General features: G+C 45.9%; 1 protein-coding gene across 2 annotated transcripts; it reads left to right on the plus strand.

Annotated features, from left to right (window-relative positions):
- The first annotated feature begins 684 nt into the window (after nucleotides 1-684).
- LOC101941225 (kelch-like protein 31) lies at nucleotides 685-15,253 on the plus strand. 2 transcript variants are annotated; one of them, XM_005302087.5, is made up of 3 exons: nucleotides 685-818; nucleotides 7,189-8,407; nucleotides 10,416-15,253. In XM_005302087.5, the coding sequence occupies exons 1-3, from the start codon at nucleotides 710-712 to the stop codon at nucleotides 11,146-11,148; spliced, it is 2,061 nt and encodes a 686-aa protein (XP_005302144.3). In that variant the 5' UTR covers nucleotides 685-709; the 3' UTR covers nucleotides 11,149-15,253. The 2 variants fall into 2 exon arrangements, with proteins under 2 accessions (XP_005302144.3, XP_065433145.1); XM_065577073.1 differs by lacking the exon at nucleotides 685-818 and adding an exon at nucleotides 2,703-2,838 and having other exon boundaries at nucleotides 10,416-13,094.

Raw genomic sequence — 15,253 nt, forward strand, 5'->3', positions numbered from 1 at the left:
AAATTTCAGCCTCTTTTCCAATTTGTTTTAAGCATCCAAGCATCCAAATGTGGCTGGTGCAAACACATGTGAAAAGCAGGTTTTTAAAGAGTTGCCAAAAGCCAGTTTTAATTCGATTTGTAACCTCGCTGGCTCAGGGGCTGTCATTTTGGTCTGTGTTTGCACTGCATACAATGGCGTCCTGGCTCATGACTGGGGCTCCTAGATATTGTTATTATCAATAATAATTCATAATAATGTTAATAGTCCAAGTCACAGTTCATGTCCACCACCCTGATGCAAACTGTGATTTGTTTATTCCGTTCCTGCTAATCTGTCTATGAGATTATTGGGCCAGATTCTCAGATGGTGCAAATCAGAGGCGCACCACTGAGGAGCCGTCCTCCTCCTTCCCCTGTCCTCAAATGGTCTCTGTCCTTGATCAGTCCCTTTTGGAGTCACCGCCACTCACTTTCACTCGGGGCAGGTGGCAGATTAGAGAACAATCTGAACTTGTTTGGAAGCACATCCAGTTTATTTGCTACCTCTAGATTCTGGCAGCCACTGTCACGCTGAACTTGGCTGGAACTGAGCTCCCCCTCTTCCTGACTCTAGCCAGGTCTCTCAGGCCTGTGCTGAGGACAGCTGTCACCACCAGAAGGCTGCTGTAAATGCTAACGTGATAAGAACACTCAGCTGGCCTAGCAGGGTTGGGGGAGGGGTGGGTAGAATGTTTCATTTGGAAAGTTTGAGGGTCTCTCAATGTCTCTTGATGTGCAGAGCGCAGAGCCTCTGCCCTGGCCACAGTCCCCATTGGACTAACCCGTCTTACCACCAAGGTAAGGAGCAGAGAGAACTTCGTCTGAATGGATCCGGAAAGTCAATATTTGCCCTTTCAAGTTCAATATTTACAGAGAGATTTTCGTGTGTGGGTCATTTGAAATGTTTAATTTGATTGCAGATGGCAAAGAATAGCACAGGGAATGTGTCCCTGTGGCGGTGGTGGTGGGGTTTAAAAAGTGGGTCAAGACAATTTATTGGCATTTAAATTAAACCTGGAGTTTTGACTTCCAAATAGTTTGCCAGGAAAGTATGTTTATTTTGTAAATCACATTGTTTTGTGTTATTAGACCAGGCTGAAACACAGCTCGGTGGTATTAATACTAGTTGACAGTGACACGGGCAATTTGATCAGACAACAAGGAAAATAATCCAAACAAAATACCTAAGCGGGAGGAAGAGTATATTAACCAACTACAGGTGAATCTTTGCTGTTAACCTGGTAATGCTCTTGGTCAGCTCCTTATACTGGTACAGAGATTAGGTTAGCAAAATTTTGAGTGGAGGGATTACTGATTTAAAAATAAAATAAAATATCCTTACTTCATTTTCTATCGGTGCCCTTTTAAATCTAATCAGGCCATTCAAGCTTCACGTAGCCAGGGATTAGTCTGTAAAAAAAAAATTCTTTTTAAAATAATCTCAGTAATAATCTGACCAGAAACAGCAAAACTGTCCTGCTCTGAATTAACCGTATTTTAAAAAGGTTGCTCTTCCCTTTTGCAGTTGGACACCTGAGCAACATTAACCCAGTCTTTTAAACTGGGATTTTTCAAAGACAACGGAGTGAGGGGCCCCACCTTGCTGTAATTTAGTAGACGCTGTTGCTCAAAGTCCTTCAGGGTCCTTTGAAAATCCCAGCTTCACTTTATCTCTGTAAAGTTTAATGTAACTCAGAAATATCCTATCAGGACACAGGTTAGGTCCTGAGAGTTTTGGACTCTGGGACGAAGGGGAAATTGACAGCCATAGCTTTTCTCAAATAACTGTTCCACTATAGCTATTCCGGAATAACTCACTGTGTGAACACTCTTATTCTGGAATAGTTATGGTGCTAAATTCACACCCTAACTTGTTCTGGAATAACTTTGCAGTGTAGACACCAAAACAGATATGTCAATGAAACACTTTGTTAGAGATATCCTGATACATGGGAGATTAGAGAATGACAGAAACCAGGTCAGTTCCCACAGCTGGTAAAGCACATTCTCCCTCTCATTTAAATAAAATGCAACATATATATATGAAAAATAAATCAAAACTCAATGAAGTCAATGGAGTTGCACCAGGGATGAAATACAGGTTAATATACCAAGATATGGGGTGCAGTCATGTATGTATCTAGTTATTTATGTATTTAGCTACTGAGACAGTCCAAAGGAGCATAATCACTGTGAGAGAGAGAGATAGCGTGCAAGCAACCAATACTCATACTACACACACAAGGGATCAGCAAGACTTCTGGGGTTCGATTTTCTAAAGATCCAGTTGGATGCTGAGCTCTTCGGAAAACCTGGGCCCACCTGTGGGAAAATCTGGCCCTTGGGAGTCCAGTGAGACCAGCTCTTCCTCCAGGAGTCTGAGTTTAAAATGAGGGTCAGGAAAATGTGCAAATATCATGCTGCTGTGGCCTGCCAGTCATCTAGGTGGGTTTGCAGTGGACGCATAGGTCCAGGCTCCAGCCTCCGTAGGGGCCTCTTCATGCAATGCCCCCATCCTGTCATGCACTGCAGCAGTGTTGATCTAGGCCAGGCCCTTCACAGGGTTAACCTCTAGCATCCAGTTTCAAATCAATTGCATGTATTTATTTAAGTTATTGAATTTAGTATTGGTGAAGGGGGTCAGATTCACAGCCTTGGGTACTGCAGTCCTATCTACACACAGGGGAGGAATAGCACATGTGGTGACCATGCTGTCCACAGAAGGTACTCAGATACCACAGTGATGGGCATAAGACCCTAAACAGAACATAAGAGTGCAAGCTTCCTCCACTCTGACCTGGGGTGATCATCTATAGAGGTGAGACACTAATTAATTCCTTGGCCTCCTGCTGAGACTGTCAACCAGGAATCTAAACAGTGCCTTTGCTGGGGAGGGCAGTTATGATGATTTGTTAGTGCAGATAATGTGCTTGTCCCTGTATAAAAGTCAAAAGTGAAGGCAGTCCCTGCCCCAAAGAATGTACAGCATAAAAGACAGACCCAGAGATACAAAATATCCAGGAAGGATTTTTTTGAATATCGTTATTATTAAGAACTCTCACCTTAGAAATGTCTTGCATAATGGCACTTGGAATTTAGCCACTACTACGGAACAGCACCCTTAAAACCAGAAACACTCTACTAAACTCCTTTACTACAAGGAAGCTGAAATGATAGGGACAGAGCCTCAGCTGCAGTGAATCAGCATAGCTACATTTATTCCACTGGATTACACCATTTTACACCAGCTGCATGTCATAATAGCTACAGACTCCAAACTAGGTGTTAGTCATGCTGAACTTGAGACACAAAATACAAGAGGCAGGAAATTCAAGTTAACTCCAAGTGAAATCTGGATGCTCCGTCCTTTGTTTATGCAGCAGAGAGGCATACCTTCCCTGTACCATAGGAGCAAAGGTACTGATGCTGTAAGGAGCTGAGTAAAGTTGGTTAGAAAACGGACTTTTGTTCCATGGGAAATTCCAACATTTTGAAATGTGTTTTCACTGAATCAGAATGAAAAGCTGAAATGTCAACAGTTCCCCTGGAACAGAAATTCTGAAAAATTTCAATTTGGAACCATCAGAACGTTTTGTTTTGAGAAGTAAAACTGTTTTATTTAGACAAAGTTGAAACATTATAATATAATGTAACTATTATATATATATGATTAAATAGAATATACTGTCTATAAAATGATATAATATTAAAATTAATTTGTACTAAAAGTCAAATGAATTGAAACGATAAAGTGGAAACTAAATGTTTTTACCTTATCGAAACATTTTGACAGTGACAAAATGAAACGAGAATATCAGCTGGGGTCAAACTCTTACTACTTAGAGGTGAATGAAAATGCTCATCACCTTGGGACTAACCCTGAAGTCAATGGCAAAACTCCCATTTAGTTCCATGGGGGCCAGAATTTCACCCTTTGGGTTTGGACTGAAAGAAGCAGGTGAGTAGCAGAGCCCGACTGGATTCTCTATCCACATGGACACAACAGTGGAAGAAGCGCACACTACCGTTATTTCTCTGATTATAGTTTTGCAGCAGGATCACTTAAATGGCTGAACTCTTTTAAACCCAGATTTGATTAGATGTAAGCACCATGCAAATCACTTTCCTCTGTTCACCTTAAAGAGGCATACCATCCCTGCAGCCCCCCGCCCCCCTTCCCAGCATTACCACGCCAGGGATTCATGAACTAGGCACACAGCACCTTTCCCTTGCTTCCCGACTAGCCTCTACATATGTCCTAAAGGGAACATGCAGCCAGGCACAAGAACAGTCAGAAAGCTCCATCTGCCTCACATTGGTCCCCTCCTCCTGCCCCAGTGGTTGGCACAGGAGAGCAGCAGGTTAGGAAATGCAACAATAATACCCTGTTGCAGTTCCATGTTATCTTTCTCAGCAGAGGCTTTCACTAAACTTTTCCCTCTCTGTTTATGTGCTAAATGTGAGTCGAATCCCTAACTGTCTGGAACGATAGCATCCATCTCCCCAGTTCTAAATATAACCCAATTGCTCAACCCTCCAGAAACCTGAACTTATGTCTAAGTGGAATAAACAGCCCTGCGGTATGTGTGAGACATAGATGCTGCAGCTATTTCTGGCCTGTAACACATCTGTAACCCAAGCATATGGGTCTCTCTCTGCTCACCGAGTAGGAGCTGGACAGAAATAGCCAGGGTACTGCAGGGTCTCTAACTGGCATGCAAGTTAAATTTTGTCTGGGAACAATTCACAGGGTTTGGGTTTTGTTTGTTTGTTTTGCTTTGGCCTATATTCTAAAAATTACTTTAGTCAAGGAAATGTGTGGTAACAGGTTGGTCTTATCAAAACACTCCCTGTTATAATCTAGTCCCCCAGCCCCACTGTTTTTCTACTGTAGATGGCCAATTCATTACTACTAACGCAGAATAAAAGTGGCTTCCAAATGTTCCTTCGGTGTCCACAGGGTGTGTTTAAGGTCTATCCCAGCATTTAATTTAGAACAGGAATAAAGATCAAAATCCTCAACGCTATTTATGTCCTAAATCCCACTGAAATCAATGGGAGTTAGGTGTCTAAATATCTCGAAAGGCCTGGGCTAATGAGACTATGGACTTCTCTGCTGTAGCACCTTCTACCCAAAGCATTCACAGTGGTTTAGAAATATTTATTAAGTTTCTCAACCCTGTGAGGTACTTAAATATTATTACCCTATTTTGTAAAGGGAGACATGGAGGAACAGGGGGATAAGGCCTTAGTTTTCAAAAGTGGCCACTGATTTTGGGTGTCCGGATGGAGACACCTTGGAAGTAATTTTCATTGGTGCTGAGGAGTCACAACTCTGCTGTGAGCTGTGGGTGCTCAGCGCCTCTCAAAATCAAGCCCAATTTGTCCAAGGCTGGGCATTCAACATTACTGGCCATTTTGACCATTTGGGCCTTGATGTTTCAAGTTAGGCTCCCAAAACCAGAGGCACTCAAAATTAGTTGAAGATGTAGGCCTAAGTGACTTGCCTTAGGTCAGGAAATCAGTGGCAGAGTTGGGAGTGGAGCCCAGGTGTCCTGACTCCCAGCCCCAGGCAGGGCCAGCCCACAACATTTTGGCACCTGAGGCGGGGAGCTCAAATGACGCCCCCACATCCCCTCACTTGGGCCAAAACTTTGAAAGGTCTCAATTCTGCCTTCTTCCTGTTCTACTCCTCTCATGGTACTGCTCTGCTACCTACACCAATAATGGAGAACTAACAACTTAAAATGCCTTGTTAAAAAATTTTAAGTAACACTTAACTTTCAAACGCCTGAACAGCAAATGTAACTTTTCTCGTCTGCATAGTAAACACTGGCATTTTTATCTGTTTGAATAATCAAAGTGGTGCTTTCTGTGCCTTCTTGGTCGCAAAGATTTGAACTGCTTCCTGAAGGTCCATAGTATGGGCCAGCTCATGCTCTATTGAGATTGTTGCAAGGCCGACCAGCTTCTCCTGTGTCATTGTAGAGCATAGATGTGTTTTTATTAACTTCAGCTTGGAGAATCTGCGTTCTCCACTGGTAACTGTTACAGGAAGTGTTAGAAGGATGCATAGAGCAACAAAAGCATTTGGAAAGAGGGTGGTCATCTTATTTGTGCACATATATTCCAGAACAGCCTTTGGAGTTGATCCTGCTGAAATGTATCTTAAAAGAGCTTTCAGTTCATCACCTAAATCAATCGCATCAATATCGCGCATGTCATCATGTGTCAACACTGTCTCTAGTGCCCTGCATTGCTGGTGTAGGTCTTCTTCAGGTATAGTGAGGAGTTTTGGAATATCAGACAACATCCCAAATATACTGCTGTGTTCCTTGAGCCGCATAAAACTTTCTTCAACTGACTGTATTGCACAATCTAGCACCCGGTTAAAGAATTCAACTTTTAATTGTTGTTTGGGGTCTCTTATGGGATTATCCCGTGCCTCGGAATCAAAATGTCTTCTTCTTCGGTGACTCTTGTATTCTTGAATGGGTGGGAAAATAGCTTCAGTGTGAAGTTCCTCTGCCAACTTCTGTGCACTCTTCAGAACGTTTTGAAATCCCTCATCTGACCGGTAAGACCGTAGGTATGACTTTGCTTTATCCAGTTGTTCCATTGCTCCAGATATATCAAGGTCAGCACCTTGGAGTCTCTTGCTTACAACATTTATTTCAAACAGTATGTCATGCCACAACACTAAGACACACAGAAATTTGAAAAAGCAACAGAGGGTCCTGTGGCACCTTTGCGACTAACAGAAGTATTGGGAGCATAAGCTTTCGTGGGTAAGAACCTCACTTCTTCAGATGCAAGATTCATTCAGATTCTTGTATGTAAAATAAAGTAAATGTCTAAACAAAAAAGTCAGTTTGAAATGAAACATCAAATCTTTTCATTCTGAACATGTCTAAACAATGTTTTCAATTTTTCCCCTCAATTTTTTTCATTCAATTTTTTTTGTCAAAATCTATATGATTTTGAGGAAGAAAAATTTTTCACCAAAATGGAATTTTCGGATGGAAAATTGTTCTGACAAAAATTTCTAACCAGCTCCACCCTTTGCCTACTCCTGTAGTATAGCAATTGCTTAGCGATATGTCTTACATAGCAAGACATCTACAGTACCTCTTGCTACAGTGTCTTCTAACTTTTCCTGTCTCTGTAGATCACCATCTGACGCCAACCTCCACTGAGATGGCACCCAAGAAGAAAAATCCCAAGAAGAACAAAGTGGACAAGGGCGAGGATCCCCCGGCCCATGTGATGGAGGAGGACACTTTGCTGGATATCGATCACCTCAACCACGTGAACGGTCTGTATGAAAATGTCTCCAATGGTTTCCGCTGCACTGCCACAGAGGTCAGGAACCCCAACCATGGAGGCAGCCTCCTGGAGGAGATGAGTCAAATGCAACAAAAGCAGTTCCTCTGTGACCTCACCATTGCCACCAAAACCAAGTCCTTCGATGTCCATAAGCTCGTCATGGCTTCATGCAGCGAGTATTTCCACAGCCTGCTGAAGAGAGATCCCAACTTGCCACAAGTAGAATTCAACGATGTCTCCCCTCTGGGCTTGACCACCGTTATCACTTACGCCTACACCGGTAAGCTGAATCTCTCCCTGTACACCATTGGCAGCACCATCTCAACCGCCAGCCGCCTACAAATACATGCTTTGCTCAACATGTGCAGTGACTTCCTCATTCAGGAGATAAATGTAGAGAACTGCATGTATATCGCCAACATCTCGGAGACGTACAACCTCAACCAGACCAAGGACGCCACTCGAAAGTTCATCCAGGAAAACTTCCTGGAGTTCTCGGAGACTGAGCAGTTCATGAAACTCACCTTTGACCAGCTGAAGGAGCTGCTGATTGATGATGGTCTGCAGATCCCAAATGAGGTCATTGCCTTCCAGATTGCCATGAAATGGCTCGAGTTTGACCCTAAGCGAGTCACATATGCTGCCAACCTCCTGAGCAACATTAGATTTGGCACCATATCAGCTCCCGATTTGGTCAACCATGTGCAACCAGTACCACGGATGATGCAAGATCCTGAGTGCCACAGGCTGCTGGTGGAGGCTATGAATTACCATCTGCTCCCTTACCAGCAAAATACCCTTCAGTCCAGAAGAACCAAAATCCGTGGAGGCCAAAGGGTGCTAGTCACAGTTGGTGGCCGTCCAGCTTTGACCGAGAAAGCTCTTAGCAGAGAGATTAGCTACAGGGACCCGGATGGAAACTGGAACAAGATGGCTGAGATGCCAGCAAAAAGTTTCAACCAGTGTGTCATTGTGATGGATGGGTTCCTCTATGTGGCAGGAGGGGAAGATCAAAACGATGCTAGGAACCAGGCTAAGCATGCAGTCAACAGTCTGTGCAGGTAACAAGAATTTCCTCAAGGCAAGACAGTTCCCATGAGAGTGCATTTCAAGTACTCAGTTTACAAGCCTGTGGCTGCATACATACCTGCCACAATCATCAATGGGGTTTGAACCTGAGATCTCAAATGCAGGCCTCTATCACATAAGCTAAAGGAGAACTCCTTTTGCTGTGCATGAGTAGTAGGTTGTTATAATCTTTGGGCCCGGCCATTAGGGACAGATAGGATTACACGCATTAAGCAACAGCATATTCTGTCATCATTTTTTCTGAGGATATTTTTCACAAGGGTAAATGAGCAGGAGGAAAATACAGGCTAAACCAATCAGAAATATCTATTATACACATATAGCTCCAAGAGCAGATAGAGTGAAATACTGCTACGTTAAGGACTATCCCATCAGAGAAGCAGTGTAGACCAGCAGAGTGGGCACTGGAGTGGGTGACAAAAGACCTGAAATCTGTCCCCAGCTCTGCCATTGATCTGCAGTGTGACTTGGCCGAGTCACATTGCCTCTGTTTTTCCTCCCACCCTTTGTCTGTCTTATCTATTTAGATTGTAAGCTCTGTGGTGCAGGGAACGTCTCTTACTATGGGTATGTACAGCTCCTAGCACAACTGGGGCCCTGATCTCAGCTGAAGCCTCCAGGCTCTACCATAATTCAAATAAATAATAAGAACATCTGTTATTTAGTCAGACAGTTAATGATACAGGTCCAGAAAGCAAGAGCAGCTTTCATGTAATTTCTCTGCCTTTTTGTGGCCCTTCAAGGTTATCTTTTCTATTCTGGCTAGAGATTGCTCAAATCTCTATATAAATTATCAGTTTCCATTCTTTAGCTGATTCCGAGTTTGGCAGAATTAGCTTAAAAAAACCCTAAATTCACCCTCTGTATAATTTCTATTGTTTGTCTTCTTTCTTTCTTCTTTGTTGCATAGCTTAAGTGGAGGGTTTGGGTTTCTGGAAAGTTCTTATGAAACATGTCATTGGACTGTGCGGGGATTATTGTTAACAGAGGAGAAATGTAACCCTGGCAACACCAAGTGGAGAATGTTGTTGAAAATCCAGACACACAGTTGGGGTTGGGCTTGCACCCAGCGATTCCGAATAAAGAACGTGGATGCTACGAAGGAAAACCAGCACAGTTAATAGCATTTTGCCTCCCAGAAATCTGTGTTCAAGTTTGCCTTCCTGACAGGAGTTTATTAGTCTCAGTCTAATCCCTCTGAGACACTGTCCCCAGATCACCAAACCATCACAGAGTTCGGACCAGTTACTAGCCTCTGCCAGGGAGAGAATGTGAGAAAGAACCCCCTCACGGGACAGATGTCAATCGTGTCTTCATGCACTACTAGCAGGCTTTCAAATACTACAGGGATGAGGACAGAACCACCCCTCTAGAATAGAATAGGTTTAAGGATTGGCTTGGAAGGGCTTCTTATAGGTAAAGATACAGTGCTAGAAGCTTTTGGGGCTCAGGATTGGGAGGGCAGGCTAGCCTAGGTCAGGAATACACAGGGGATACACTGCAGGGCAAGCAGCATGTTCAGAGCCTGCCTGGCCCAGGCCATTCACGACCACTGAATTCATTCAAAAGTCAATAAAACGGGACCATGTATTTTTCCTGCAGCTGAGAAAGGCCTCAGGATTCCACCCGTCAGGTCTCCTCCTTTCTATTTCTAGCCTGTATCTTATTCAGCATTTCTGGCATTGCCAGACTGCCCCGGGATTGCTTTCCGGGTACAGTAACAGCAATGCCATCTGCCAGCGGGGGCTCAGGGTCGCACGGCAGCCGTTTGCCTTGCAGCATGTGCTCAGCTTTGCGCTGCAGGGGCCCGAGGGGGATGTGATGTAGGATCTGTGGCTTGAGAGATGCAGGAAGATCAGTAACTTGTCGTTGTCAAGCAGGGGTAGACGGGAGAGATCATATGTCCCCAGGGCAGGTTCAGAGCAGCCCTCCGCAGCATGGGATCAGAGGCTAGGTGACAGCTCTTCCTTCTCTCCGCAGGTATGATGCTCGCTTCAACGCCTGGCTGCATTTGGCCAGCATGCTGCACAAGAGGACTCACTTCAGTCTGAGCGCCTACAATGGTCTCCTCTACGCCATCGGCGGGCGCAACGCCGAGGGGGTCCTGGCCTCCATCGACTGCTACATCCCTTCCACCAACAGCTGGCAGAGCAAGGCCAGCATGGAGATCCCTCGCTGCTGCCACGCCAGCACGGTCATTGACGGCAAGATCCTAGTCACCGGGGGCTACGTCAACAACTGTTACTCGCGCACCGTGTGCAGCTACGAGCCCAGCACAGACACCTGGAGAGACCGGGCTGGGCTCAGCACCCCCCGGGGCTGGCACTGCACTGCCACCTGGGCTGATCGTGCGTATGTCCTAGGGGGCAGCCAGCTGGGCCCCCGAGGTGAGCGGGTGGATGTGATCCCCGTGGAGTGCTACAATCCTGACACAGGCCAGTGGAGCTATGTGGCGCCCGTGCCCACTGGGGTCAGCACGGCCGGGGTAACGATCCTCGACGGGCGCATCTGCCTAGTGGGAGGCTGGAATGAGAGTGGGAAGAAATACCAGAAGTGTGTGCAGAGCTACAACCCGGAGATGAACGAATGGGCAGAGGAGGAGGATCTCCCCGAGGCCACCGTGGGTGTGTCCTGCTGCACCATCACCCTCCCGCACCACGGCAGCAAGGGATCCAGGACTAGCTCAGCGGCATCGGCAGCGGTCAGCATCTAATGGAGGAGCCGGGGGCTAGCATTTCCGCCTGCAGCTGGGGACGCAGACAGAGCTCAAACCTTGCCTCAGATTGCAGGGGAGCTGAGATCAGAAAGCACCGAGAGCTGGGAACTAAGCAATGGCTCGTTTCACAGCGGTAGGAGAGCGTGTGGAGCAGCACGATCTAGCGGTTAGAGCAGTGTTTGGCGATCTTTGACGCACAATCTAATGGTTAGCACAGGGCCCTGGGAGCTAGAAACGCCTGGATTCTTATTCCAGCTGTGAAACGAAAGCCCTCTATGGCCTTAGGCAGGTCACTAGCCCCCCTACACCATGGGTAAAATGACACTGACCGCCACTGGGAGGAACCACTTCAAAGCTAAGAAGCCCTATGGACATGCTCAGCTTTAGCATGGTCTCTGCTCATCTCTAGGTCTGATCCCCTCCCTCCTCAAGTCAGAGGCCTCCCATCTCTTCTCCAGCCCACCTGCACTGCAGTCAGGTGGGGAATGATGTGTGGCTGGTGAGGGTGGGTCCTTATCTGACCAATTAGGTGGCCGAGAGCTGCGGCCACCACTGGCAAAGCAACCTTAACGTCTAACCCCCGTGTTACCCAGCTAGACGTTGGCCTCCTGCGATGGACTGGTCCGTGAAGCCACTGCAGGGTTTTCTCCTGCACCACAGGGCAGGGTGGATGGCACATGGAACATCCCAGTGTGGCCAGAAAAGCCCATATTCCTTTCAGTGACATGGGTAGGCTCCATCCTCTGTCACACACCTCCCCACTATGGACTGCAGATCAACCCAATCACAAGCAACCCCACCACCCTCAAGCAAGCCAAGCCCTAGCAAGACAATAGAGAGAGAACAATAGAGTCCCTATGCATACGGCCAGGGTCGCCAGATTCTTTTCATTCTCGCCCTGGTCTTGTCTCCCATCTAACCAGGGAAGTCAGTGAGATCTGACAATGGGTCACAGCACATCCAGATCCTGCTGACGGTATCAGGTAATGATCAGAATATGTGACTCAACACAGGGCAGGCAAAGCCCCGCCGCCCCTCACCGGCTTCAACTAGAGCTTCAGGTGTCCCAGGAACATGGTCTGGCTCATTGTAGCCAGTCTGATGTCAGAAGAGAAGTTTCCCAAATCTGGTCATTGTTTAACCAAATTTATTCCCAACATTATGGATAAGGGAAGACACCTAATTCTTTAGGTAGCGGCATTTCAGATTGACGTGAGACCCCTGAACAAGGCACCTTTTAGCTGCAGACAATGGCTTAATTCCTTCATGCTGCAGGATGTAACAAGGAGACAAAGTGGTTCCGTGGTTACAGTTGGCAGTCAGGAAATGTAACTGCTGTTGGGACTCAGTGAGTGACTTTGGGCCAGTCACTTCACTCTCCTCCTCCTGTTTCCCCTTCCGTAAAAGGGGGATCGTGGGAAGAATGACCCTCCCCCAGAAAGCAGTTGGAGATCTTCAGCTGGAAGATGGCATAGAAATGCAAATTGCCATCCCCTCCTCCCAGCAATCAACCCTGCAACTCATGTCACCCCCTAACACAGCTAAAAGGTAAATAGGGTTTCCTCCCCTTCTTTCAACCTGTCATTTTTAGGAGTGGGTTTTTTTTTTTTTTTTTGCTTTGTCAGGGTCAGAGTTAAGGTTAGAATGCCACTGCACCAACTCTGTCATTTCAGTTTGGAGGCATTCCACGGTCTCCTCAAATCTCCTTGTTCTATCAAGGCAAGTTTTGAGCTCTAGGGAAGCATTTGATGGACTGTCTGCATTTCAGGCTGTGTGTCAAGGTGCCTATGAACGCCCGTAACTTTAACTCCAAACCACAGCTGCTAAGCAGGGCATGAGGCACTGAAGCATCCAGGAAGGAAAGGAGGATTTTGATCACCAATCTGGTTGCAGTATAGACTGTACCAGAGCTGGGTAAAAGAAAAACAAACAACAAAAGAAAACATACAAATAAACTGGAGTCACTTACAGAGAGATCCTATTACAGGGACCAGAGCTCAGAGAGCCGAGAAGCGTAAAAATGATGAGACACTCATAAAAATTACAGTAGTTACACCCTTCTACGTTAGCTAGAAGAAATAAATAAGCCTAAGAAAGAACACTGTGACCCTTGACATGTACCTGTTAAATCTGAGAAAATGTATTTATTTTAATAGTGGCAAGGGAAGTGAGTTGCTAGGGCACCAGACAATTAGAATAGATGTAAACAGACCTGTAATTACAGGGATACAAACCCTTTCCCTCCTCACACACACGGCGAGTTATAGTCACAGGCAGCCGTCAAGGGTTGCTTACCCTCGACCTAGCAACCTACACCCGGCCTCAGCCACTGCTCCCATTGTTAACACAACACCAGAGAACCTGGACTATGGAAAATTCTTAGAAATCAAAAGGAAGAAACATTTGGGTAGGACAATGGCACGGGGGGGGGGGGGGAGATTTTAATGGACGAGAAGTTTGCATTGTTGGATGAGAGGGTCTGTATATTGTGAAGGTGTTTGGGAATGAGGGGGCAGGGTGTGGTTTAAAGGGCTGTACTGTGCTAACTCCTTGGTCGAGTTGTCACATTTCAGTTAAAAGCACAGAATTCACCCCCTACTAGAACTGTAATAGCCCCATAGTCCATTAAGCCATGCGGCCTACCAGAGAGCTGCAATGCAATTAGAAGAGCTGTAAGCTGGAGAGAGGGGCAACTTTCCACCCTCCTTCTATTAAGTAGCACTTGGAGTAGTGCAAGTGGAGCACTGGAACAGTAATTAAGGTGTGACGTGCAGCAGCACTGAGACGAGATTGATGCCTATTTCCTGGTCCCGGTCTAGGACGTGGATCATCCTGTAGACTTAGCTACTGCCTCTCAGGGAAGTGGATTACTTCCGCCGACAGAGAATGTCCCAGCGGCCTAGGTTGCGTCTACACTGAAGTACTGCTGCTGTGCCACTGCAGCATTTCTACTGTAGACAAGCCCCATGTCTCTACTTAAAATGGTACAGCAGAACAGCTGCAGTGCTTCAGTGTAGACACTTGCTACAGTGACTTCTCCCATCACTGTAGTTAATCCACCTCCCTGCGAGGCAGTAGCTAAGTCGACAGAAGAATTCTTCTATCAACCTAGCACTGTCTACACCAAGGGTTAGGTCAGCTTCACTGTCTCTTGGGGTGTAGATTTTTCACACCCTTGAGACACACACATGCTGATGTAAGTTTTCAGTGTAGACTAGCCTTGAATCTTGGGTCCTGTCTATACAACCATACAACCCATGGGGCAGCCAGCAAACGGCTCTGCGCCAGCCATTCTAAGTTTGGTCTTGTTTGTTCAGGCAGGCTGAAACCACGTTTAATGAACCACATTACACTCCTAAACCCTGGCCAGCCCTTTAAGGGAGTGCTGCTGTATTAAATGACACAGAGGGAAGTGTGGGTCAGGGAAGGGACAGCCAAGATAGACACGCAGAATAGTAAATTTAACTGTCCTTGGTTGTTTTTTCAACTCTAGCTGCCAGATGGTGCGGGTGCCTCTGATGGGTTTTCAGTGGAATTTACACTTCAGTTAAGAAATGCATTGATTGCCAATAAGAATTGATTATTTCAGGTAGAGTTCACTCTAACAGCATAAACCTATTTAAGGATAGTGGAAGCTCCAGCGCCGTAACTTCAGTTGAAGAACAGCTAAATCACTTACCATACGTTTGTTTCTCTATCAACCAAACAAGCCACTCCACATTTTTCCTTTCACAACTCTGTTGCTGCCAGCATTGGCTCAGTTCACTAGTTAGAACACTGACGACAATGCTTTCCATGGTACGTAGAAAGACAATCTTCCAAAGGATCTGATGGGCGTCAAGCCAATGTATTTGATAAGCATTGAGCCAATGTATTAGTTACCAGTAGTACAGAGCAAGTGGTGCCCGGGAGTCCGAGTCAAGCGTTTGCCTCATTTGTGAACCATTCACTGTTTCGGGGGCACTAGAGCTGGGAAAGAATTTGTTATGGGTACAGAGAAGCTGCAAATAGGCATCAGGGAGCGTTTGACTCTACCTGTCTGAACTGCATTGTCTTGAAGAGAACGGTATCTATGAAATAGAATAAAAGATTAACACCTCAA

This window comes from Chrysemys picta, chromosome 23 (genome assembly GCF_011386835.1).
Source record: "Chrysemys picta bellii isolate R12L10 chromosome 23, ASM1138683v2, whole genome shotgun sequence".
NCBI lineage: Eukaryota > Metazoa > Chordata > Testudines > Emydidae > Chrysemys > Chrysemys picta.